We start from the raw sequence: 23,624 nt of genomic DNA, 5'->3' as shown, positions 1-23,624 counted from the left end.
TTTTCTTGTGATTGACTTTAATTAACGGCTCTTCAGTTTGCTGAAATAACAACATCATGATGCAGATTAGGAACAACATGAAGCTTTGTCAGGTCTGTCCTCAAGAGGAGAAGGTAATTACTTTAACATGAGACGTTTGTTGAACGGAGGTCAGAGCCATCATTTCTGATGCATTCAAGGAAGTCGGGAAATCTAACAGCTTTCATGACACAGCGTCAAGGGAATTGGCCTCAAGTTCAATTTTGAGGTAGATCACATTGTTAGCTGAACTTGCTGCAGATGTCTGTTTAGAGAGATTAATAAGAAGCTACGAAAGCATACACCAATGCTGATACGTGATTGGTCAGTAATACCCAGACTACAAACAAACCAGAACACTTCCCGTACTAAAATCTGGTCACGCCTACAAATCCTTTATGTTTATGTAGAACCTATAAGTAGGCATTACTTAATATTAAGCTGTTTCTTCTACACTTATTTCAGTTTGTTTGAAAAATGTTTAAGCCACAGCCCAAAGGAATTTGGCACTATCTCATGTGCAACTGAGGCCAACTGAAGAGAAGAGATAAGTACACACACACACACACACACACACACACACACACACACACACACACACACACACACACACACACACCTCAAAGACCTAAAGAAGCATGAAAGTGGAAAAAAAACACCTGCAGCTGTCCGGTGCAGCAGCTGCAGTGGAATCGGCCACCTTGTGCCGCCAGGCCTCCTCTCTCTAAGATGAAATAAGATCCTCAAAGGTGTCAGAACACACCGGAGTAACCTTTACTGCAAGTCGCATCAGCCAATTTACATTTTACTCCCTGGGTTGCCAGATCAGGGATGGCCTGTGATGATAACAAAGCGCTGATTCATCCTGACTCCTGGGTATGATCACACACGACCGGTCTGCAACCTTTGAGGGAAGCTACAAATGTCACCGATGTTTCTTCTTATCAGAGAGCCGAGTGTCTGCAGAGGCGTTACTGTGATGAAGTGTCTCTGCCTCATAAGAACCAACCAGAGATTTTTGGGACTGAGGAAGTGAACAAGTGACTGATGTGATTATCTGGATGTAATTATTTATGCTGCTATTGTGAATCATGAATAAACGATTAGCGTCTGGGCTGCAATCAGTCTGCTTTATATCAGAAAGTTATCTTTATCGAGGGCACGGTTTCACTTTTTCAGATAGAGCTGCAACGATGAGTTGACTCATAAAGAAAGAAGATTAATTGCCACCCGTCTTGATTAGCGATGAATCCTTTGTGTCGTTTTTCAGCAAAAATGTCAAACAATTCCCGGTTCGAACTTCTTAAATCGCAGGACTTGCTGCTTTTCTTTGGCCTGATGAATCACGTTTTCTTCTACATCATGTGGATGGCCGGGTGCATGTGTGTCGCTGACCTGGGGAAGACATGGCACCAAGATGCACTTTGGGAAGAAGGCGGTGTGATGCTTTGTGCAATGTTCTGCTGGAAAACGTTGGGTCCTGCCGCTCATGTGGATGCTACTTTGACACGTACCACCGACCTGAACACTGTTCAGAATCAGAATCAGATTTAGAATCGGGGTTTATCGCCAAGTAGGTTTGCACATACATAGAATTTGTTTTGGTGATTTTGGTGCAGAACAATTAACATAGAACTAGAATAAAAATAAGTAAAAGACTTATCGGTTGCAGACCAAGTACACCCCTTCATGGAAACGGTATTCCCTAATGGCAGTGGCCTCTTCCAGCAGGATAATGCGCCCTGCCACACTGCAGACATGGTTCAGGAATGGTTTGAGGAACAACAAGTTCAAAGTGTTGACTCGGCCTCCAAAGTCCCCAGATCTCAATCCAATCGAGCATCTGTGGGATGTGCTGGACAAACACGTCCGATCCATGGAGGCCCCACCTCGCACCTTTACAGGACTTAAAGGATCTGCTGCTAACGTCTTGGTGCCGGATACCTCAGCACACCTTCAGAGGTCTAGTGGAGTCCATGCCTTCAACGGGGCAGGGCTGCTTTGGTGGCAAAAATGGGACCGACACAATTTTAGGCAGGTGGTCATAATGTTATGGCTGATCGGTGGATGATGGTAAATGGAGAGTGTTTGGGTTTTGGGCTGCTGATGGGCTCTGGAGGTGTAATTAATATTTTTTCACAATGTTTATGAGGTTAGAAGATTACCGGAATTGACAAAAGATTGATAGAAAAACTGTGAAAATAATTGGCAGATTAATTGATAGTCAAAACAACTGTAAGTTGCAGCCCGACTTCATTTTTACGATCGCAATGCCTAAAATATTTCTCCATCTACGTCTTTGTAACGACTTTATCAAACTCATATTCATTTCTAATGTACCGTGACACCCACATACTTCCTGTTGTACTGAACAATGAGTTTATATTTCCATATAGCAGCCTGTCACTACGATATGAGCAAAAGGGCAGTTTGATTCGTACAGCAGCCGATTATTGCGTTTTTATGCTGATTCAGTCCGCCTTGACGTCCATTACAGTTGATGGAAAAGGGAGCGTGCCGTCTTTTGCTGAGATTTGTTTTGGCATTTTGCTATCATGGGTTTGTTCACACTTTAGTGGCTGAATCAGCAGAAGATGCGTAACACACCCACATCAGGAACATCACACCCAGAGGGACTGTAGTTCTTCTTCTTGGAGTCCCAGTGCTAATCTATTTTTATGAGCGCTTGTGTAGGACACTGGGTGGGTTCTGGTGTGCTGCATACTTTATCTATCCTTAAATCCAGGACTCTTTTTTGTTAATGACTAAATATGTCAATGTTAGGAGAACAACATCACAGCATTTAATTAAACATAAATAATAACTTCTGGCTGTACCTTGTTGTAGTAGCCGTAAGTGATGGCGTTCGGGTGGACTCCGGCCTTCTTCATCTCAAACAGGACCCTCACAGCCAGCACAGGCTGGCCGTACTGTCCGCACAGCTGCATCAGCACCCGGTAGCAAACCTGTAAAGTGCATGTACATATATTTTTGTTTTGGCAACATTGGCTGATCTAATGTGAGCACAAACATTGTAATTATTGTCTCAAACCTAACACTGGCGAACGTACCTCATCAGGGGGCTGCAGTTTCTTTGCCTGCATCTTCCTGAGGACGTCGTAGGCGGTTCGGAGCGCCCGCACCTTGGAGTGGCACACCTTCACGTATGCTGGCAGACAGATGAACCACAGGCCGTAGCAGTGACGGAGCAGACACTTGGACCACAGCTGGGGGATGGACGAGTACTTCTTGGCTATCTTCTGGGCTGATTTGATCTCCTGTGCAGGAAAAGGAGGGTGAGAAACAGAAAGGTTGATGGAAATGTGGGATTTACTGTAAATCTCAAAGCTGGAATCTAATCTTTTGGATTAGAAGTCCCTCGATGCAGCGATTGATCAGGATTTCTTACAACAAGGATTGCTTTAGACAGTTCTTTATGTATGCTGATTCGCCAGCTGCAAAAATGGCCGACAATAAAGATCATCTGATCGTCTTAATTGTTATCAGGAATAGAAATTGTACTATTTTTGGCTCCTTGTACGGTTACTCTCTGGTTGTGTAGCTCTGGAGAATAGCATCAGCTCAGAGCCTCAACAGATAAATCAATAAATCCTTGTGTGACAATATTGAGTTACTGCTCTGCTGACCTGCTTGGTGCGTCTGAACATGGGGGCAGGGCTGGTGGGACAGCTCTGTCTGGCAGCGAGGCGGGAGGAGGGGGTGCGCAGGCCCTCCACAGGGTCAAACAGGTCAAGGCTCAACACTGGGAAACCATCGTACCTGGTAAACAACATAAATACAAGTTAGCGACAGCGCGTTCATATTTTCCCCCCAGGTTCTGCAAAGAAAAGCAATATCTGATATCAAATGATTCGCTCCAAGGTCAGAGCGATCATTACAGTTTGCTGGAGATTATCTACAAAGAGAGCGAGGAAGCTGTCGGTCATTATGAGTCATTAGAGGACCTTCATTTAAGTGGTTCTTTAAAGTCTTTTGGCAGGAGGCATTTAGAGCGAAACATGACTGCAGAATACAAAAAGAAGACACATTCAGAGCCACACAGTCCAGCTGCGTGTTCAGTCTTTGGTCTCAGTCAGGGGGCTGGACTCCTGCTGGTCCTCAATCAGAGAATCCACCATCAAATTAACCATCTTTAAACTCAATGTATTATTTAGGTCTTCCTGCTTTAAGGTACAAGTCATGTGTTCTGTGAGTCTCATGTAGGATGTCAAAAGTGAGGATGGAGCTTCTAGATAATTTTTTCTTGAATTTCTTATGTGGATATGATGCTGAAGTGAGGCAGTAATTTCTCCATTCTATGCAAAGCAGATCAAGAAAGCCGAGTTCTCCTGCCGTGCAGGAAGTGCCGAAATGTAACCAGGATGCATTGCACAGCCTCTTCGCTCCTCTGCATTTCTTTGGCCGCACACTGTGGCTCGAGTACATACAGCTAAATATCTGTTTTTTTGTTTTTTGTCTTTTTTCACAACTTTCATAAGCTAGCTTTCTATAAAAGTGAATGCAGGAACTAAAAATCAGCGCTGTAGTTCTTCAGGGCCAAAAGACGTCAAATGACGCTCTCTGGAAGTGGAGGAAGAACAAATGGTTTTGCAGCTGAAACGAAACTCTGACAGACAGAACTAAGAAAACAAAGCTGTTACAAATTACACATTTTAATTAAAAGGCTTGAGCAGCAGCCTGCTGAGTGATTAAAGCACTGATTGGCAAATTAATCATCTCATGGTTAATCCTGAATGCGTGTTGTTTTCTCTCGTGTTAAAGCACCGCTACCCCAATCTCAGAACCCACTGGCTTTCGTCCGACTACGATACGACCCCTGGGAGTGGCTGCCAACTTTTCAGCCATTCTGGTTTAGCCAGCGGTGAGAGATAAAGAACCTCCAAACCAAGACTTACTTTTTCAAGCGCTGCATTGTTTACAGTCAAATTAGCGACTCGAGAAGCGTAAAGTGAAAGTAAATTCTCCCCTCCAGATGTGTCTGCTAAATAAACACTGTCATCTCTTGGTTTGTCCCATCCCCCAGAGGAGCGCCCGTTCATCTCTCTGTGCTGAGTCTCAGTTTCACTGTAAACAGTAAGTTACACAGAGGCTGCACTCTGGCTTACTTCAGCGGGATGAAGCCCAAACAGAAACAGATTTTCTTGTGACTGACTTTAATTATTGGCTCTTCAGTTTGCTGAAATAACAACATCGTGATGCAGATTAGGAACAAGTCAACATGAAGCTTTGTCAGGTCTGTCCTTTCTGATGCATTCGAGGAAGTCGGGAAATCTAAACACTGACACACTTTCAAGCAAATGTGTTGCTCAGGTTGACATTTTTGATCTATAATGGATCGTTCGCTGCACTAGCATGCAGATGTCTGTCTAAAGAGATGAATAAGAAGCTAATGGCTGATGACGCTGAAGGGGGCCGGGATGTCATTCTGTGGATTGTGTTCCTCCAGCTTTTGCTCTGTTTTTCCTGCATACGCCAGAACCTGCTGATATGTGATTGGTCAGACTCCTCGGACTACAAACATGATACAAAAACAGAAACCAGAACACTTCCCGTACTGAAATCCGCTCCCCGATACATTTATGTAGAATCTGTAAATAGAGATTACCGTTCCCCCTGACTTTCTGTGAAATGTTTCCAAAGTCTAAAGATGTGTGAACAAAACAGAAAAGTAGATTTATAGCTTTTCTCCTATTTTACAGTAAAGGTCAGCTCTGTGAGTCGTGTTTGTACCTGTAGCAGAGTGGATATTCCTCCCCCTCGGGCAGAGGGGGCAGCTCCGGAGGTGTGATGAAGACTGTGTGCTCGCTGCGCTGCGATTCATCAATCTCTATCAGCCTGGCCTCCTCGGGCCTGTCACTGTCCACCTGCAGAACAGAACACCAGCAGAGATGTTTGGGTGGTGGTACTGTGACCTTTCATCCATCACAGCTGATTGTGAAGGGGAGTAACCCATCAGACAGGAGAGAATTTCAACACAGATCTTGACATTATGCCCTGTAATAAATATGTCACTGTTTGCATGGGAGGGTTGTGGCCTGCCGATTCACCTTTAAAAAAACATTTATTTTACTGTGGCATAATTTCAAAACAGCTTTGTACCCGTCGACCTGATTGCAGGATTTCTACAGGGTGAGTGTCAGGGAGAGCGGAGGGAGGATGACAGCAGGTGACCTAGATTCCCGAGCGAGCCAGCTTCCCTTTTACTTCTTTTTTCTCTTGTTCTTATTCTTACTCTACACCTCTACAGCTGCCCTCTGTCGCCCCACACACAGCTGAAACTACTTTCAAAGTAACATTACATTGTCTCTTATCAGAAGTAAGAGTAATCATCCTTAACACTTGTTGTTGGATGTAAATTACATACTTGACTAATAAAATACTTTAAAGAGAGTCCGCTGATTTATCGGTGCACTTCCGTCAAATTTGGAGACTTCTAAGCGGGTCAAATTTGATGTAGGAGAGGCTTAGGTATCCTGACCTTTAGGGTCATACTAAATAACTGGATTAACTGATAACTGTTTTCTGTTTTCACCAGACCTTTCATAAGTGGTAAACCTTTGTACCTTTCAAACTCCACACCACAAATATTCTCCAAGATGTCACTTCAAAAGCTTTCTCAGACCTGACAACTCTCCAACAACCACAGAACACGAGCGATAGTACTCCTCATGACTTGCTACGAGAAAAAAAGTACACCAGCAGAGTGAGAAAATAACAGGCTGTAAAGGGCATGAGTGTTTTGCGGTGAACGAAAAGGAGAGGGTTCAGAATTTGTGAGAGGCTAAACAGTGCAGGGAGGATTCATAGAGTCAGAAGGTGGATCAATAGGTCATTCGTCAAGTCAGAGTGTGGGAACTCCATGAATCTAAAACTGCACCTCCTGAGTGTCTTTGTCAGCGCGAGCAGCGACTTTATTCTGCTGCAGATGCGTGCAACAGTTCAGTAACTCAAATCCAGCCACTGGAAGACCAACTGATTTTATTATATGTTAGGAGCATCAATCAAACACTATCAAGATGTGAATTAACTTATTTTTGAACTTTGAAGTTATTTCTGTTCATGTTTACATCTGAGTTTGTATATTACTTCTACTACAGTTTAAACCTGCATGCAGTAAGAAGAGCAGATACACAGCTTCTGAAAAACATTAGAGACCACTGCAAAAATATGTTTTCTCTGGTTCTTCTATTTAAAGTTTGTGTTTGTGTAAAATGAACTTTTGTTTTACTGTAAACATTTCTCCTACTTAAAAATCAAATATTCTCATTGAGGTCTTTAATTTGCAGAACATGGCGACTTGTTGAACCAAAAGATGCAAAAACAATGTTTTCACACCTCGAATAAAGCAAAGAAAACATGTTGAACAGAATACTAATGTTTTAACTCAGGAAGAGTTCACAGGTCAGTGTTTGGTGGAATAACCTGGTTTTTAATGACAGCTCTCGTGCATCTCTGCGTGCTCTCCTCCAGTCTGCAGAGGTTTTAATGGGGCCATGACATGAAGAGAGAGGTGCTGATTTAAGGAACACTTGGAGTCGTCTTATATTTTCTTCCGGCCCATCCAGTCGAGGCAGACGGCTGTTCAACATGAGTCTGGTTCTGCTCGAGGTTTCTGCCTGTTAAAAGGAAGTTTTTCCTTGCTAATGTGCCGACTGTTGCTAAGTGCTACTCATGGTGATTCATGTTGGGCCTCTTTTTAAATAACATAACAAAGAGTCGTCTACACCTGCTCTTTTTGGGAAGTGTCTCGAGATAACTCTGGTTATGATTTGGCGCTATACAATTTGATTTAATTTGATTTGATTTGATTTGAGCTGTATTATTTATTGATTAATGTTTTATCTCCAACATAGCATGGCCAAAAAAGCTTAGTGCATGGTTGTAATCGTTTTGTGGAAGACAGGAGACATCCAGCAATCACAATCAATGCAGAAAATTATCAGTGCAATGGCTATCTACCTTTCTACCTCTCTATTTGATCACTTCTGCACACCTTCCCGATGTAGTTTTCTTTTTGTAATGTACTTTTATTTCTAATTTTATTCCTATATCTTAAACTTCTTTATATTATCTTCTATCTTAAATGATCCTTTTATTTCTTCGATTTTATTAATTTATATATTTTTTTGACCTCAGCTAAAAGAGAATTTCATGGCCACTGACTGCCTCTCAGTTGTGTACATGATAATAAAGATCTTTGGCCTTGTATCTTGTTTCCTTTAAGTCCCTCTGCAGTCAGTTATGTGTTTGGAACGAGCCGGCGATCAGCTCAGCTGAAGCATTAAATGACTGAAAAGAATTTTAGCCTTAACCCTCTTATCCAGATGATATTAAAAAGGTGTCAGAAAAACATCTATGTAGTAAAGTTAAATGCAATGAGCACAATGTATGACACCTATATTTTTCATCACTGACATTTGGATCTACTGCACAGATTTTACTACAGAGCGGCTGACAGATAGTGAATCGTACAGCAGGAGGGTTTGAGCTTTATGGTGGATATAAAGAGTTTCGGGTCACGGCAAGGGGAGCGTCATAAATTGAGAGGAGCTTAATGACAGGCTTTAGTGCTAAAAGCAATGCTTTTATTCATGGACGGACGGAGGGCAAGTGAAGCACTTACTGAAAGTTCATAACTTAGTCTAGTTAGTGTGTTGGTAATTAAAGTCGGGCAGTAAAGTGTCTGAGACCGGAGAGTCTAAAGCCTTTTATTCCAAGAAAACTTTCATTAATTCTCTCGAGTCTAATTCAGCACATCAAAGGCAACACAATGCCGTGTCTCTGAGTGCTAATTTAACACTGAAGGTGCATGAGTTCAGATTTTAGAAAGAGATCAGAGTTGAATCACTGCTTCTTTTTAAAGGAGACAGTGGAGGTGATTCAGGGAACAGTTCAGGACACCTCTCGATGGAGATATTCAGGAGTTTTCCACCAGACTAAAACGCAGAGAGAGGTATTTTATTGTGTCACTGTATTTTACCCAGACGATGGTGCTATAATCGAGCTAAAGCTTCATCACAGACATGCGCTGTCATCGTCGCCAGTGCAGCCGCCATCCTCACAACAATCAACGTTACAGTAGGCTGAGCTCAACTACCGCACGGGTAGCTAGCAGGATTACACACTCGACATGGTGAAAACAGATGGTAGGCTGTAATTACAATTGTTTAGTGTACGTTTTTAATGACAAATGGCTACAGAAAACCTCCCCCTCTGGGTGTCCCCACATTCCAGATTTAAAGGTACATGGATAAACGGATGGACGGATGGACGGATGGACGGGTATGATAACACATGTTTGTCAATTACTGCAAATAAAATGTTGGTTGATGCTGGAAAACTTTAAAACTTCTGGGAATATTAAAGGAAATTAAAACTAATATCTGCCATGTTTGGTTATTTATCACCAGTTTGTGGAGAGTGTTAGCTCCGCTAAAGTGTTATCTCAGATAAAATGTGTGTGATTTTCTTTCTAGATATTAGTTTAAATTAAATCCAATTTATTTGCTAATCATATTTAGAAGGTATTTAAAGTGATGTTAAGTAGGGGGATGTCTCCAACTCACCTTTGCTACTGCATCTTTATTTGCTTTCTCACAATGGTTCACATTGTGTGATCCAGGAAGGTTTCATTTGAAGTCCTGACCTCATAAAGTCAAATGAACAAAGTAAACTAATCAAAATAATTCATACATGGACTGCAGGCATGAGCATTAGGGATCATTTTACATCTAAGAATTCTGCCAACCCTCCGGACTATAAATATATAATGCGCTTTATACCTATGGATACCTGAGCGAGGAGCTTTTTAATGTGAATGAGCCTACACCGCTCCAGGGCGACTGGAGACAGCTGTGATGATAAAGCAATCTGTCAGGTGAGCAGGTCTGCTCTCAGTTCAGACAACAGAAAATAACACTCAGACTGGTGAGACGGGAACGTCTCGTTTCTGTCTCTGAAGTAACATTCAGTTTGTTTGGACCAGACTGGGAGCTTTCAGGCTGCGTGCACGAGAGATAACACCCGGTGCTAAATGACTGCAGATGAATTTGTAAGTAGTTAATCAGTCCCAACCTTTTTCTGTTATTGTCGCGGCCTTAAATTATTTTGCAGCAGATTTTTGAAAAAGTTTCAATGCAAGTTTTTTCAGGCTTTTTTTGTGTGTAACATTAACACATCCACTGTGAGCTACAAACGCTCCAGTAAAGCCATCTGTTGGCTGAGCAACCTGTTTTTTTCTGACATCACTTCTAGCAAATTTCAGAGTCAAGGTGCAAAATAAACGTGAAAACCATAGAACATTTCACACTGTACGTGCCTATTTCAATGCTATCCATACAAAGAAGAATCTACACATTATTTATTACATTTAAGCTGTTCTACTGGTTATTTCAGGTGCTACGCTTGTAGAAAACCACTGATAAGAGACGTGATTACTACCTCACTGTACAAACACTCTTTGAGATCAACACTGACTCACGTTTGTAACAGAGGCTCTGATTGGTGGAAAGTCAAAGGCACCAGAAATGGCCAAGTGAACAGCTAACATGGTTAAATAATCCCAAGAAGACATTGAGTGTTGGATTTGTTATTATGGATTCACTGTGTAGAGTCTCATTAAAGACTCTGTAGTCTGAGGCCGGATCAAGTAGCTCATTAAAAAGATCACAATGACACCGGAGCCTCGTTACAAACGGCACAGCTGCCTGCTTCACAGCAAAACAAGAAGTAAGTCTCTAGCATGCAGCATTCTGGAGATATTAAAGAGACAGTAAACGATACTCTCCGATGTTTTTCCAACACCTTTGAGGATCACACGTTGCCGCCCGTGGGGGAAACAGGTCGATTGGCCAAATTTGCGTGCAAGTTGCGAAGACTGGCTGAATTTGCTGAAGCACAACTTCGCAACTCCCGGGAGGGACTGGTTTATTCTAGAAACAATTGTGATGTAACTCAAGACCGTTCAATGACCACATTCCTTTCTATTAAACCAACTCTGCCCGACGACTGCATGTTTCAAGGAATAGTTTCAGATATGTACGAACACCTTGAAAACTCCAGACGGTCACATGAACATTACAGCCAATATAGCTCGTTCCAAATACATTACAACTGTTCGGTTGTGTTATTTAAGGTAGTAGCCGTTTTCAGTGACAGGTGGGTGTCGTTAGCTGTCTGCTAGCTGACACCTCAGGTCATTTGAGTCACTCAAATTCACAGATTAGGTATCCACCAACTGTTCCAATGTGATTTCTTATGGCTCTGGATAAAATGGATAAAACAAAAGAGATTTTTTTATTCTGGCACAACGCCAGACAAGCTGTTTCCACCTGTTTCCACCTGTTTCCAGTCTCAATTCTAAGCTTAGCTAACCAGCATATGTTTAGAAGAAGACATACTTTATTAATTCAATGTTTTCACTCTTTTATTATTACAAACATGCAACACACACAGAGGCCTGAAAGACAGACATGCACAAACAGGACTCTGTGGACATGCACTAATGCAGAGATGTCAGAGCTCGGGGTGGAAAAGCACCCCGAGCAGTTGGGGGATTCGGTGCCTTGCTCAACGGCCCTGCCGAGGTAATGACACGTCACCTCTCCAGCTACCGGTGGCCACCCTCTGGTTCCCAAGCCAAGTCCCTACAGACTACCATCTATACCACCTATCCCTAACATTAGCTCTCCAGCTACATATTCACCATAGAGACATGGAAGTGGTATCGATTTGTGTGGTATGTTACGCTCTGCAAGAGAGCCAAAAGCATATTTTCCACAATGTTGAACTACTCCTTTAAAGTCACTCTCAACGGCTAGAATCGTCCTCCCAATAGTCGTCTCTGCTCCCAAAATGCAGGTTAGATTACCTGTGATAACTATGTAATACAAAACAATTATACTGAAAATAATGGTCTTTACTTATGCAATCACACAATTGTTCACATTCAATTGTTTTGTATTGTTACAGCTTTGATGTAATTATCTTTCATTTGTCTGATTAGATTGTCTTTTGTCTTTCTCTCCTGCTGGATTTAATTAGGTTTGTCACAGCAATGAACTTCTTTCCCTCAGGGATCAATACATTTTAACCTTATCTTTCTGTACGAGACAGCTGTGTGTGTGTGTGTGTGTGTGTGTGTGTGTGTGTGTGTGTGTGTGTGTTTGTGTAGAACAGTTTTAGGTGTGTGCGGCGTGCTTCCTCGCCCTGGAGAGAATATATCGTGTAATCCAGCCACAGTGCAGAAAGATAGTTGGAGGATTTAATCGCCCGTGGAGCTGATACACAGGGAGGTCGAGGAGACCCGGGCCCCGCTCCAGGCCTGAGAACACAGGGAGGGGAGGTTGTGGATGCTGGCCTCTGGATTCACTTCCATTATGTATCAATTACAGCCAGAACACACACTCACACAGGTAATCCAAGGACAGCTAAGTCTATTACAAAGTCTGTTACAAATGACCCGTAGACGTGAGCAGGGAGCCGAGCGAGTGCTCGGACTTCAAGAGTGCAAACACACATAATTTAACTTTCAACATACAAACGCTGATTGAGCAACACAAGCCTGCGAGCATGCTGGGTCAAACTACTCTAAACTGTCCCAGTGGGGACACACTGACAGCCTCCCTAAAGCTCTTCATTCTGTCACAGTGAGGATATGAACCCCAGCGGAGTAAAAAAACAACAACTTTAAGCTCTGTTAGCGCTTCAGGAATCACCGAAGCGCTAAAAGCTCCAACTCTCCCGAGTCATGAAAAATTTAGTGCAGAAAACTGTGAGCATGGACTTTCTATGAAACTGTACTTTCACTATCTGAAGACAAACTGCTGACGCCGCAAATTCAACGAGGACATTGAATATTCATTAAAAACGGCAAGATTCGAGGAAGGAGATCGCAAGGAACTCGTTTAAATAAATTACATGAGGGAACGAACATGAAAGCTCAAACTACAGACGTGGGAGGTGGCCTGGCGGGTCACATAATAAGCATACAAACCCTTTACACCATTTTGTGTGATTAACCTTGAGTATGCAGTTTTTCAGACGCACTAATCCAGGCTGTTCTCACTCGCTGTTCCTACTTATACCCTTGAAAAGTACTGCACTGTAATTCCTATATGACCCACTTTGTTATGAGATATTTTGGACCCATCTGCTGCTATATTAGCTGCTGAGAGTAACTGCTCAGGCCGTCCAGCATGATGGAAGTCAGGAATACAGCTGCTTAGGGTGGCTGTCAAGAGCAATGGATGGGTCAAATAATGCAGGACTGTCACAGGACTGTCACAGGACTGTGACTGTTATTTTCTTGTTTCCTGTAAACTTTATTGCATGTTTTTTGAGATGTATTCTTTATGCTGCAATGTGCCGGTCATCTAGGCTATATGATCCTACTGAGTCTCACTTCTCCGAGGTCTTTCTAATGCACATATTATTAAAGTACATCATAGAAAACTGTTTAACGTGCTCACTAGATTTCCTGCAAAGCTCCAACACTCCCTGCTTGGTTTAAGATAATTATGAATCACATTCCACTAGACTTTCTGACCTGTCAGAAACCCTCCAAAACAGGTGAATTCACCAAACCATTTCTTGAATATGTAAATGTAGACGTGTCTGCCATGTTGTCAAGAGGTTTAATATGAAGTTTTGTGAGACATCAGGACCCAACTGTGGTCGTTACTGTTGTTGTGATACTGAACTACACGACTTACAAGTGTGCAATGGTTGATAAAAGTGCCTTTTTGTCCTTTTTTCTCTTTACTGTGGCTGCGCTGCGTAGTGTTGCGTTCTTAAATTGTTGTTTTTCTTTGTCTCTTTTGTTAAAGTCGAGGTGAAATGAAAAATGTCATTTTAATCCTTTTAGATCACATCCCCGGTAACATTGTGCATCTATTTGACAATATAGGCCAAAAAAAATACAGAAAATCCATTTCTTCGTATTCTTATATCAAAATCTGATCATTTTGTCTTCCAGTAAAACTAAATTTCACGCGTGCTTACGTAAGTCAGCACCAAACAATTTCAACCAATCAATCTGCAACATTTAGCCGCAGAGCACCAAGAACGCTCGGTCAGTTAGCTAGCTACTGTGCTGTGGAGAACGTCTGTCTACGCGTTCTCAACGATCAAATCAAATGATTTGTCCCGCCTGCACGTCCTGTTTCAATCGGAAATACGTCACGATACGGAAGCTAGATACTCTCGAAATGCCGTTTCAGCTCGACTTTAAATGGAAAATGAAAAACGGAATAAACACATTAAAAAAAAGACGACAGAAAGGAAATTAAAATGTTTCTGTTTTGCAACTGATTTTTCTTGTAATTTACTTTTTATTTCTTGTAGAGATATTTTTGGGATATACTTAAATGATAATCTTCACTCCATTATTATTATTATCTTCATTGCATTTTTATTTTCATTGTATTTTTGTGCCATTTCATTGCCATTGTCTAATTATTGTCTGACAAGCCACCTGGCGCTGATTGTTTACAAAGGTGTCACACCCACATTCGTTTGTGAAACGCTGACGAAAGCCTCGGGCTGAAACACGTTTGTTTCATCAGCTGCTGGTTACTATATCTTCATTAAAAGTTAGAGACTTTATTAGTGCTGACATCTTTGTGCTTACCGTCCCCAGGAAGACCACGCTCAAGCCCATTGTGGAAAAAAATCTACGCAAGAATTCTTTCACTCACACACTTTTCCTGAACTTAATCGAGTGGTGTTTGTGCCGAAACATGAACCAAACACATTACAGGGTTCCTTGAAACAGACGCTTAAAGCTTCTTGACCGTCTGTATGAGACACCAAAGGGGGGCAGTGACAGGTGTCTGTATTTAACGACCGAGAAAACGTTGGGACATTCATAGGATTACACATGAAAGAGTGGCAGATCTTGAGAGCCTACTTGCGCGTTGGATTTGCGTAATCATGATCGCCCATAGCAACCACAACATGGTGTCTACATACAATGATGTGACCCAAAACAGATTTGATTCATGAAGACATAAAACACCATGCAAAAAGTTCTATATTATACTTAAAGTGTTGAGCCAGAGCTGCCGTTTATGAAGTTTTTGGTGCATTTTATGTACTTTTTGTTTCATACTTATGTTCTGAAATATCAAAATATCTTACAAGCTGGGTTAGCAAAATTCTGTTTCATGTATGTATTTTTATCTTAAGCAAGTTTGTTGTTTGCAGAGACCATGCACCATGCACAAAACCAAACAACAATATTTTTACCTTGCTTCCTTTGTCTGCACCCCGCTCTGAGTTGTAGAGCTGCTCGGAAACAGAGGCAGAAAGGAAAGAGAAAGAAAAACTCAAGAAATTGGCAGTGGAAAGGTAAAAGGCAAGTTTGGCTGAGTAAAGGTCGAGCGACACAGCGAAGTGGAAACAAATACTGCTGTAAGCACAAAGATACCTGGGGAGAATTACAGAAACAACTCCAGAGGAAGGAACAGCAGGGAGCCTCTTTACGGCATCAGAATGAATACATAAATATAAGGTTTGTTTTATGTCGTTAAATACAACGCTTACCTTGTCCACACAGTCGTCAAAGAAGGCCAGGCTGGCGTCCTTGTCGCTCACAAAGGAGCACTCCTCAATGAAGCGGATAAACATCTGAGTTTTCGTCATCAGAGAGTAAAACTTCTGGTGTGAGCGGTCGCGGCTCTTCAAGAACCCTGAGGACAAAAACGTTCCGGTTACTTTCTTATTGTATAAATGATGATATTTTAACCTTTGCCTAAACGTCTCCCTACTATTGTGAGGAATGATTCACAGACGGAGCAGAAGGGTTTATTTATAGCTCAGCTCATTTCATCTCTCTGAAAAGACCTTAGTATTCATAAGAGCACTTTGAGGACATCTTCCAAATGTGTGTGATTTTGTGGTTACAGAATCCATTATCCCTTAGAAGGCTCGATGCATACAACTTCCATTTGTCTTGGCTTGGATTATTCAAGCCAACACATTGTTATTAGTCTAATGGCCTATTTGTGATGTACAACAAGGTAGTAAATGGCTTCCTTAATAGATGCTGAAAGCAGCTTAACTGACTGATAATTCACCGCTGCTGTGAGACTGACAGCAGGATGGATGAGCACTGGCTCACAGTGCAGAGAAGGAAGCCAAACACTGTGTAGCTGCTGAGAAAAACTTCCTACAGCAGAGAAACACTTCATGACACTTGCAGCCCAGGTCAATAATGATTCAGACAAAAAAGTCCTCTCAGTACCTTTATCGTTTGTTTTGAAGTGATTCAGCCTTTCAGCACAGTCAAACTAACACTACCACCACAGGAGTTACATACCTCCACCAACCAGTCAAGTTGCAATTTACACCCACCCAGGTTTTTCCCACAGAATAACAGTGTAAATGTGGCCAGGACAGAGCAAGTGTGCACGGGGTAGAACAAGCAGAGATTGGCCACCAATTGATCACGTTTTCTCAGATGGTTTTAAAAAATAGAATTTAATCAGATGTGATAACATTTCTTTGGAATAAACACGAGGTCAAACTGACCATGACCTTGTAAGTTAGTTTGCCTTTATGTTTATGTTACACTCTGTTAGCATCAGCTTTGGCTGCGAGTGTATTTTCAGCGTGTTTGATGTTAAGTCCAGTAACATGACGAGAATGTGAGCTAACTGTAAGCTAAGAGTTGTGAAGGTTATGTAACTGCTATTTATTGGCTCGAGTTTCTGCGCCAAGTTAATGTCGTAGCATTATGTCAAACTTTTTTAGGGAACCATCGAGCATTTAGGCAGAATTAAAGCATTGTTTTACCAGCGGAAAATATCGGCAGGAAACTGACACACAGTATCTGCTGATTTTTTATGTCAAGCCATGATCTGCAGATACCGATAATGTGCCGATAATATTGTGATTCTTTGTTGTTTTTATGTCTGTTACAAATGGGTTTTTTTAAAAGTGAAAAAAAAAGGTAACTGACAAATCTGAGTCATGATGTGGTTAAAAATGTAAAAAACAGAGCACAGTTCTGCTGCACACTGATCATGATCCTGAAGAGCAGAGGGAGTTTGCCCAGCTATCATGGCTCCTGAACAGCTGCGTAACGGACCTTGAGGTTGAATCATTATGTGAGCAGTTTTTACTCATGAAACAAATTGGACTCTGACACCCACGATTAAGCCAATGCGTATGCCAATGTGTGTTGTAATGTAAACATCTAGAGTTCAATGACGAGGTTTAAAACATCCAGTGTTACCCAACAGCATTACCAAAACAACTAAAAAGCACTTAGAAGCACACAAACCTCAACAATTACCAAGTGCTTGTAAAGCATCACTCTCAATAATGTGTATGTTTGTTTATCATCTGTCTTCCCGGTCTCTGAGGAAAAGGAAATTTAGATGTAATCTGCCTGTAAAGCGCTTAAAGACACAGATGTTGGACTAAAAGAATTAAAATAATATAACGGAGGAAACTGTGATTTTAACAGGGCAGCAGGGAGACATAAAAAAATAGTCCCCACAGTCACATTAGGAGATTCTGTGTTCATAGACGGTCGGGGGTTCACACACATGATGCACGAGCTGTTACATCATCATGTAATATACTGCAGCTATCCTGTTTGCTATATCATTAAACACCCTGGACACGACCTTGGCTCCATCTATCCCCCAGCGGAGCAGCCATGATTTCACACTAACTCATTTCAGCTGTGATGTGATCCAGCTTTCATGGGCTCCGCTCCAGAGGCCACACTGGAGCTTCTGAGTATCCTTCAGTCTGCAAACAGCCTTGAACCTCCAACCCCAGCATCCCCTCAAACTCCAGCCTTCCTACCCAAACACTTGGTGTGTGTGTGTGTGTGTGTGTGTGTGTGTGTGTGTGTGTGTGTGTGTGTGTGTGATTACTCAGAGGCAGGGATGGACACTTATGAGAGCTCATGTTTTAAACAACACCATCTGCTTTTGAGGCCGGCCAGCTGTAGATAGGAAGGTGCAACAGATGACGCAGTATTAGTTTATGTATTCATAGACTCATTAGTGGTAATCATACACTGTTACTTTACAACCGGGACTCAAACAGGCTTCATAGTCTTCACCGAGGACTGAAAAATGATACAATTATTGTATTTATTACCTGTTGTTTATGTAGGTACTCCTTTCTATACGACAAAATGCCCTTTAGGACATTTTTGGGATAACAGACGTCCTGCTCTGCTCGACTTTATTTCTGTTTTAATCTAAAAAGTCTAAAAACTGCTGCTTTTGGTCTTTTAAAATTATATAAAAATATATGTTAATATTATGATTGTGTGGGTTTGAAGAAGAAAGGAGAGTCTGGAGTGCTCAGATGTTCAAAGAAAGTGTGATGAAGGTGCTTTTTGTTGTCTGGAGTGCTCGGAAGTTCAAAGAAAGTGTGATGAAGGTGCTGTTTGGTGGGGAACGCAGAAGTTCAAAAGGGGAAATAAATAGGGCCTTTATTCAACTGGCTATCTATAGTATACTGTATATAGTGAAAATGGTAAAAATTGGACAAGTCATGTTAAAAAAAAGTAACGGTAATCTTTGTCTCCAGTGAAAGAGTTTGGGTATCTCGGGGTCTTGTTCACGAGTGAGGGTAAAATGGATCGTGAGATTGACAGGCGGATCGGTGCAGTGTCATCAGTAATGCAGACGTTGTACCGGACCGCTGTGGTGGAGAGGGAGCTGAGCCTGAAGGCGAAGCTTTACATTTACCAGTCGACCTACGTTCCAACCCTCACCTGTGGTCATGAGCTCTGTGCAGTGACCAAAAGAATGCATCCGCGGATAAAAGCGGTCGAAGTGAGTTTCCTCTGCAGGGTGTCTGGGCTCAGCCTTAGTGATAGTGTAAGGAGCTCAGACATTTAGGGAGCTCGGAGTAGAGCCGCTACTCCTTCACATCAAAAGGAGCCAGTTGAGATGGTTCAGGCATGTGATTAGGATGCCCCCTGGGCACTTCCCTTTGGAGGTTTTCCGGGCACATCCTTCAACTGGGAGGAGACTCTAGGGCAGACCCAGGGCCCACTGGAGGGATTATATATCCCGTCTGGCCTGGGAACGCATCGGAAGTCCTCCAGGAGGAACTGGAAAACGTTGTTTGGGAGAGGGACGTCTGGGTCACCTTGCTTAGTCTGCTGCCACCACGACATAAGCAGAAGATAATGGATGGAATGGATGGAAGCTAAGTGAAAACCCATGTATAGCAGCAAAAACAGCTTTCTTTAAGGTGTTTTCATTGCCTGTTGTTTATGTAGTTACTAGTATGGTTGTACAACTAACTGTCCTTTAGTTGAAGTCAAGATCCATGGATATGAGCTCACACCTCACATTAGATCCAATCACATCGTACTCAATCTGACTTGTCTGGTTTTCCCCTTTTCACTGGTTCACCTTTTAAGTCGCTCCCTCATCAGATGATGTAAACTAATTCTGGCTCTTGGTCCAAAAGACTTTTGATGTATGAATCTGACTGCATGAGATGTTGCTCCCAAGAGATTTACAGATGTTTGTACAAGAGAATCAAAGCGAGAGGTTGGGATTTTGTGCTTGCTTTCATCGCCCGCCCAGCCATTTGAGAAATTTCATTGTAACTCATAAAGCACAATACTTCTAAACTTGTCTGACTGAACCCTAATTTGAACCCTTTATTTCACTAACAATCACAAATGGAGCTGGATAATAATTCTCCTCAGGTGGAAAAACAGTGACCGGTTTCACTCCAAAAGAAATGTCCTTCTTTTTTAGGGGTGTAGTTTGAACAACCCTTGACCGTGAAATAATAGTGAGATAATACTTGAAGTTTTTATATTCGTTTAGCAACCTGTTCATCAAAAGGACTCCTGTCCAAACAAGCCAAAGCTCCTCCTGATTATAATCTGTTAAAATGACTACATGCAAAAGTTTCTAAATCATTGTTGGTGACTTTTCCGCCCTCTGAAAATTGCACTAATGATGTGTTTTCCATTGTTTATTTACTACAAAGCAACGTAAACCAATAATTCTACCAAGAGCTCCGTCAGATCCATCTTTCTCACGAGTTGGTGGTGGACTAGCTGGTCTCACGAATGACAGAACCCTTTCAGATTACAGGAATTAAGACAAGAAAGCTTGAACCATCTGCGGCTGAGTAAACAGGGTGGGAATCATCATCCAAAACGTCTTTCTGAGAAAAAAAGTGGCTCATGACACTGCAGTCAACAGCGGACTTGTTTTTGTTCATGTGTGAGGAGTTGCAGAAAGCTGCAGGGGAATAAAAACAGCTGTGTTCATGTTTCCTGTGTGACTCTGACCAGCCTGTCTGGCTCCAACAAACTGCACATGGATGAAAAGTGTTTGTGTTTTAGCTCCAAGAGGTCGGAGTGACATTATTCCAGATACCTTGCAAGTCGAACAGCGAGCTGGCGTCTGTGGCTTTCTCAGACGGTGCCTGGGTGATGGGTCGCAGGAATGAACGGTAGCCTTTCAAGATGGCTGCCATGAAGCGCAGGAAGGCTTCCTGGATCTCCAGCTCCAGCGTGTGGAGGCTCTTCCCACAGCTCAGCTCTGAGGTGTCGCTCATGCTCAGCTCCAGCAGCCCATCGGGCCGGTACTGACCTGAGGACAGAGGGAAACAAGACTGGGTAAAACCTAGTATAATAACTGGACTGTGGATGGTCAGTGTGTTGTATTTTGGCCATACTGTTACACGGTTAGTCAGTGGTTTGTCTAAAACAATAACTCCTACTGATGTTAAATTTTCACCTGTAGTAGTCATCTCAAAGCGTACTGATGTAACACTTCACATGGCACAGCTAAGCTATGTTTGACTCATATCTTCTCTGCTCAAATGTTGAGACTGATGTGAAAGAGAACTTTTCTGTATTCTAATCGTCACTGAATCGAAGGTGTTGTTAAAATGATTGTAATTATATATTATAACTTGATGTCTTTTAACTGTACGCTCATGACTCTCAGCATTTACAGAGCCGTTTGATTTCCTGCTCAGCTCTCTTCTGGGCTGTTACAGTGCGTTACCATTGTCTTCACTTCTCACAGAAAAGGCTTCATGCTGTTTTTGGTTTCATTACTTCCATCATGAGTATCAGGTATTGTGTTTTCTCTGCCATGGGTGGGACAAAATATTGGCACGGCAATATATCGTCGTCCTGTCTCGTGCAATACGGTTATCGATAGGAAGGTGCCTTGCAGAGGCACTTATGACATGAATGAGGGTAACATGAACGGAAATAAATTAGCTGAAGAAGAAGTTACTCAGATATCGTGATGTATCATTATATGATAATCTTGCAATATATCAATTATCGCAGAATCGCTGTTTCGTGATGTTATCGTTATCGTCCGCCACATAACGCATATCGTATCGCGAGTTACCCTGCAATTCCCACCCCTATGACGCAACTCTGTGCTGTGGCTCAGCAACGCGGTATGAACAGGTGATTGTTTCACATGGACTGGTTGTGTCTCAGCTACCTGCTACATAGCTGCTGAGTTATGTGAATCCTTGGGTCCCGCTGGTTCCTTTAACTAGCTGACAAAAGAGACAATCTCAGCTTTTCTTATACACGAGGTGAGACAAGACTCTGTGCAGAGGTGGCATAATAATGTGATGTGGTAGCGATAAACCAACAAGCAATAGCTAAGAGGGCTGAGCATATACTCATATATATATATATATATATCATACATACATCAAACACTCAGTCAGTTATTGACAGACTTTAACATTTGTAGTGATGGTCAAAATTAGCACCTGTCACTACATTCTGAATTTAAATATCTGTATATAAACGTAAAGGTTTCATCATCACTTCAAACTGAGACTGCTGCCAGAAATGTGGCATCATTAGCAGTTTGATGAAGTCATTAACAGTGATCATCAGATAAGCTTTGAAAGGTCTTACACCAGTGCACTGCTTTCAGTACTGAAGTAAGAGTACGTATTGCAAATGCAGATTAAGCTTACATCATTAGGAAAAATAAACACAAGTTGATATCCGGCTTTACAAAGATCCATAGGGCTTAGATGTTCAAACTAAAACCTCGGGCAGGCACATCAATATTCAGCACTTCTGGGTAGATTTTCAACTTCACTGAATCAGAAAATCCATTTATTCAATTTCTACAGCTCAATAAACAGCAGGTTTTATGGTTTCCCAGTGAGAGAGCTGAACGAGTAGCATAGAAAGTTCACAATAATACAATATGCAACGCTGAGGGCCAGATGGGTAATTAGGAAAGTGTTATGATCTCAACTATGATGGGATTACTGCGGGCTTTCAATTAGTTAAATGGAGAGCAGAACGGTGCTGATCGAATGGAGGATCCAAAATTAAAGATGATGAATGAAGCACAACACGCTCCACGAGGACCTTAATTAGCCACAGACGTGCTTTTATTTTTGTTTACACAAAGGGCAGAAAAGGTAGAAATGTGGTCCTACATGGTGTCAAACAAATCAAGTTTGAGTGTGGTTGAACTATGGCTGTAAGGAAAACACAATCATACTGCAATTATTTTTACAGGTATAAGGAATACAATCAGATGGTTGATCATTCTTGAATCATATTTTTTATTTTCACTGAAAAAACTACATTTTTAAAGTCTGTACCAAACAAACTTGTTTTCCTACATCAAGACTTGGCAGCACAAAAAGCATAGATATTAAACTTTGCCATACTGCGATATCAATAATATGTTGATTTATTACACGGCTATGTTAATACTTGATTCTGATTGGTTAATAATGGTATTCCGTAGTCTGTGATTTCTCGATAACAGACTGTTGTTATGAAGAACAGACCGTTGCTTGGGACCCGGCTCTAAGCACACAATCTGGAGGACTAACTGTAATCATATCAATCCGACCAAAGAAGTCTGGTAAATTTGACGTCGTTCAGAGGGAAAAAAGAAAAGAGACGAAAACAGCGTAGAGAAAGCTATAAGGGTTAAAAGACGCAAAAACTGAAGGCTACGACGGAGAGATCTAAAAAACTGAAGACGACACATGAAGTAAACATCAAACAGAACACAGTACAGCAGGGGTCTCCAACCCTGCTCCTGGAGAGTACCTTCCTGCATGTTTTAGGTTTCTCCGCACTCTAACACACCTGATTCGAATGTTTTGCTCATTATCAATCCCCTGAGACGCTGCGGTTGGTTGATAACGAGCAGATCATTCGAATCAGGTGTGTTACCCGAGTCCGGAGAAACCTAAAACATGCAGGAAGGTAGCTCTCCAGGAGCAGGGTTGGAGACCCCTGCAGTAAGGGATACGGCGGTGTTTAAAGACGATGAATAGAAAAAGAAATGTCAACAGACTCTGACAGTGACGAGACAGAAAACCTCAATCTGATTCCTGCGGTCTGGTGTGTCTTACTTCACCATCAGTGGAAATGTTTCCATGTAATGAGAGTATTAACAGCTAGCTTAGCTCATTTTAAGAAGGCTACAGAGTTAACCGTTGCTATGGACGCAGCTCTCACTGTGCATGTGCAAGCCGTGTAAAATGCAGCTTGGCATCGGGGTCCTGCTCACCCTGTCGGGTTCCATTCCGCGATAACGACCTGCTCACTATACACTATACCT

The 23,624-nt window shown here is 42.0% G+C and overlaps 1 protein-coding gene across 1 annotated transcript in view; it reads right to left on the bottom strand.

Annotated features, from left to right (window-relative positions):
* Window positions 1-23,624, bottom strand: part of LOC138605876 (C-myc promoter-binding protein-like) — a 58,688-nt gene that overhangs the window by 20,063 nt on the left and 15,001 nt on the right. Inside the window, exons 11-17 of the mRNA XM_069678365.1 lie at window positions 20,418-20,633; window positions 15,583-15,728; window positions 15,286-15,324; window positions 5,770-5,903; window positions 3,666-3,798; window positions 3,090-3,296; window positions 2,856-2,984 (exon numbers count right to left, since the gene is read on the bottom strand). Of these exons, the coding sequence (XP_069534466.1) occupies window positions 2,856-2,984; window positions 3,090-3,296; window positions 3,666-3,798; window positions 5,770-5,903; window positions 15,286-15,324; window positions 15,583-15,728; window positions 20,418-20,633 (1,004 nt within the window). The remainder of the gene's footprint in view (window positions 1-2,855; window positions 2,985-3,089; window positions 3,297-3,665; window positions 3,799-5,769; window positions 5,904-15,285; window positions 15,325-15,582; window positions 15,729-20,417; window positions 20,634-23,624) is intronic.

Source organism: Semicossyphus pulcher, unplaced genomic scaffold (assembly GCF_022749685.1).
Source record: "Semicossyphus pulcher isolate SPU_LCO1_2020_fin unplaced genomic scaffold, fSemPul1.0.p SCAF_1, whole genome shotgun sequence".
NCBI classification, from domain to species: Eukaryota; Metazoa; Chordata; class Actinopteri; order Labriformes; family Labridae; genus Semicossyphus; species Semicossyphus pulcher.
The sequence above is the reverse complement of the archived record's forward strand: the minus strand, read 5'-3'. Positions and strand labels throughout refer to the sequence as shown.